Source organism: Anneissia japonica, unplaced genomic scaffold (assembly GCF_011630105.1).
Source record: "Anneissia japonica isolate Jap-2015-1 unplaced genomic scaffold, ASM1163010v1 scaffold287756_len632865_cov181, whole genome shotgun sequence".
Classification (NCBI taxonomy): domain Eukaryota; kingdom Metazoa; phylum Echinodermata; class Crinoidea; order Comatulida; family Comatulidae; genus Anneissia; species Anneissia japonica.
In genome coordinates, this window is record NW_022693589.1 from 357,047 (window position 1) to 359,348 (window position 2,302).

The window sequence follows — 2,302 nt, forward strand, 5'->3', positions numbered from 1 at the left end:
GTGCGAGTATGTAGTGTAACGCCTTGAGTCGCACCATTAATTCAATGTACCTGACGACATGCTAGAAAAGCTTGCGGGTCGCAGCTTGGAAAATATAGTATAATAATAGGCCTAATTAAATTAAGTTTGCTTCTTAGCACCGTAAAAGAAAGGTTAAATAATAATAACAATGCTCGGATTGGAACAAAATGTTAAAATCGCAACAAGCATAGCTCTTCAGTTGCTTATTCTAGTTGTAAGAAAAAATGTCTCGGTGGGATTCGAAACTGCAACCTTTTTCTATCAAGGCGAGTGTCTTAACCATTCAACCACGAAGACCTATAGGATGCTCTTTATGTCTAAGTAAATTAGGAAATTAATTCCATTAATTTACTATTACCTTTTTCACGTTTGAACAAAGTGGAGGTGCTGAAGCAAAAAGTACCGTATAAGCTTTAATACTCACGAATAGGACAGCCTCCTAGTCCATCCTCAGCCCATTCATTGCAACAAAAGTAATTCGTTGAGTAGGTTATGTGAGTCTGTCGTTGCATTCCGCGGTGACGTTGCTGACTTTAAAAAATGTAATATAAGTATTAAATGTAAATGAATATAATACCACAGGAATATTCAATAACTACAACGCAGTAGCCTACTTGTGTCATACGCCTACCCACATTTTAATCATGGTCCTTGTATTTACATTACAATACAAAATAAATACTGTACAATAAATACTTCTCAGTAATTACTAAGCATTATAGATGATAATTTAAACTGATAATTCAAATGATATTGTATAATATAAAATAGCCCCATTAAGTCTGATCTTCAGATGGTGTGATTATTCTTATCTCACATTGCTTTAACGCCCTCATTTTTATCAACTTATTTTCTAATTAGTGCCTCTGTCTAAAAGGTTGACTTTTTATTTACCACCCGCAGTGGCGTAACGATGGGGCCGGGGGCCCTGTGGCTTTCTGATACTGGGGGCCCTTTGGCCCCGGTCGCCCTTTGGCCCCGGTCGCCACTTTCATCGTGGGCTTTTAGATGTGCTCGTTATTTAATCATGTTTGCATTGTTATTCTAAATGTTTTTAACGACGAATAAATGATATAATATCAGTGGCGGATGCAGGTATTTGAAATAGGCCTAATACTTTGACAGTTCGGTGTGAGGTAAGAACATTTATGATTATGGCACTTTTAGATGGCCGGAAATGACACTCACAGATATAAAATTGTGAATATAATTTTCTTTTTATCTCGTTTAAAAAAATATTTTGACAAATTTAGTGGGGAATCAGGTCGACAGGTTCTCCTTCTTTATTCCGCCACTGGATATAATATGATATATGTCCTACAGTCGATTTTAGAGAGACACTATGGTGTTGCCCTGGTGGGGCTGAGATAAGAAAATCATTACAGTTTTTTTTTTATAACACATTTTATAAGAACACTGAGGCTGAAATTGCTTAAAAATTAAGAACAAAATAAGAACAAATTAAGGCTGAGTTAAAGTGTCAAATGAGATTTTGATTTAAAAAAAAAAAAAATACTAAAAAAATTATATCTGTACTTTATGTGCAGTAGGTGTGGGTATGTTATACCCTCTATATACAGTACAGTAGGTGTACCTACCTGTACATTTGGAATACTTTTTTAACAGGGCCTTTTTCTGGGGCCGTTTTTTTTCCTGGGGACTTTTGCGAGGACCACTTTTACAGTACCTACATTCAAGTATCAGTGTATACTGCTGGAAAATAATACTTTTTATGTTTGAAAAGTGTGTAAAATAAGAACAAAATAAGAACATTTTGAGCCTGAAATTGACAAAAAAAAAATAAGAACACTGAGCCTAGGCAAAATTCTACTGGTTCTTATAAAAAATAAAAAAAAAAGTGTATTATGGCACGCCTAGATGGCCGGAAATGGCACTCACAGAATTAAAATTGTTAATATAATTCTATTCTATTCTTTATATAGATATAATATGATATATCTCGATTTCAGAAACACATTATGGTGTTAAGTACCGGTATCAACAAAGTCCTTTTGGTCAGGGTGCTAGATCGTGGAAACTACATGGGTAGGGCTACTTCGGGGCCCTTAGGTTCGGGGCCCTAAGGACCGCCACATAAGAGCGCATAGGCGTTACAGCTCTTAGGTTTACAATTACTGCATGTCTATTAGACCGGGAGCCCAGAAAATTTAATCATGTGAAAAGAGACAAAAGGTTTGATGGTCTGGTCATGGTAGTATAGGGCCAAGATACAATATTCAGTATTGCTGCCGGGGCGCATCCTGTACAAGCGGGCTAGGGG

At 36.4% G+C, this 2,302-nt stretch overlaps 1 protein-coding gene across 1 annotated transcript in view; it reads right to left on the minus strand.

Moving 5' to 3' along the window:
- LOC117100826 overlaps positions 1–2,302 on the minus strand; it is a 49,451-nt gene that overhangs the window by 43,481 nt on the left and 3,668 nt on the right. Inside the window, exon 3 of the mRNA XM_033240650.1 lies at positions 446–552. Within this exon, the coding sequence (XP_033096541.1) occupies positions 446–552 (107 nt within the window). The remainder of the gene's footprint in view (positions 1–445; positions 553–2,302) is intronic.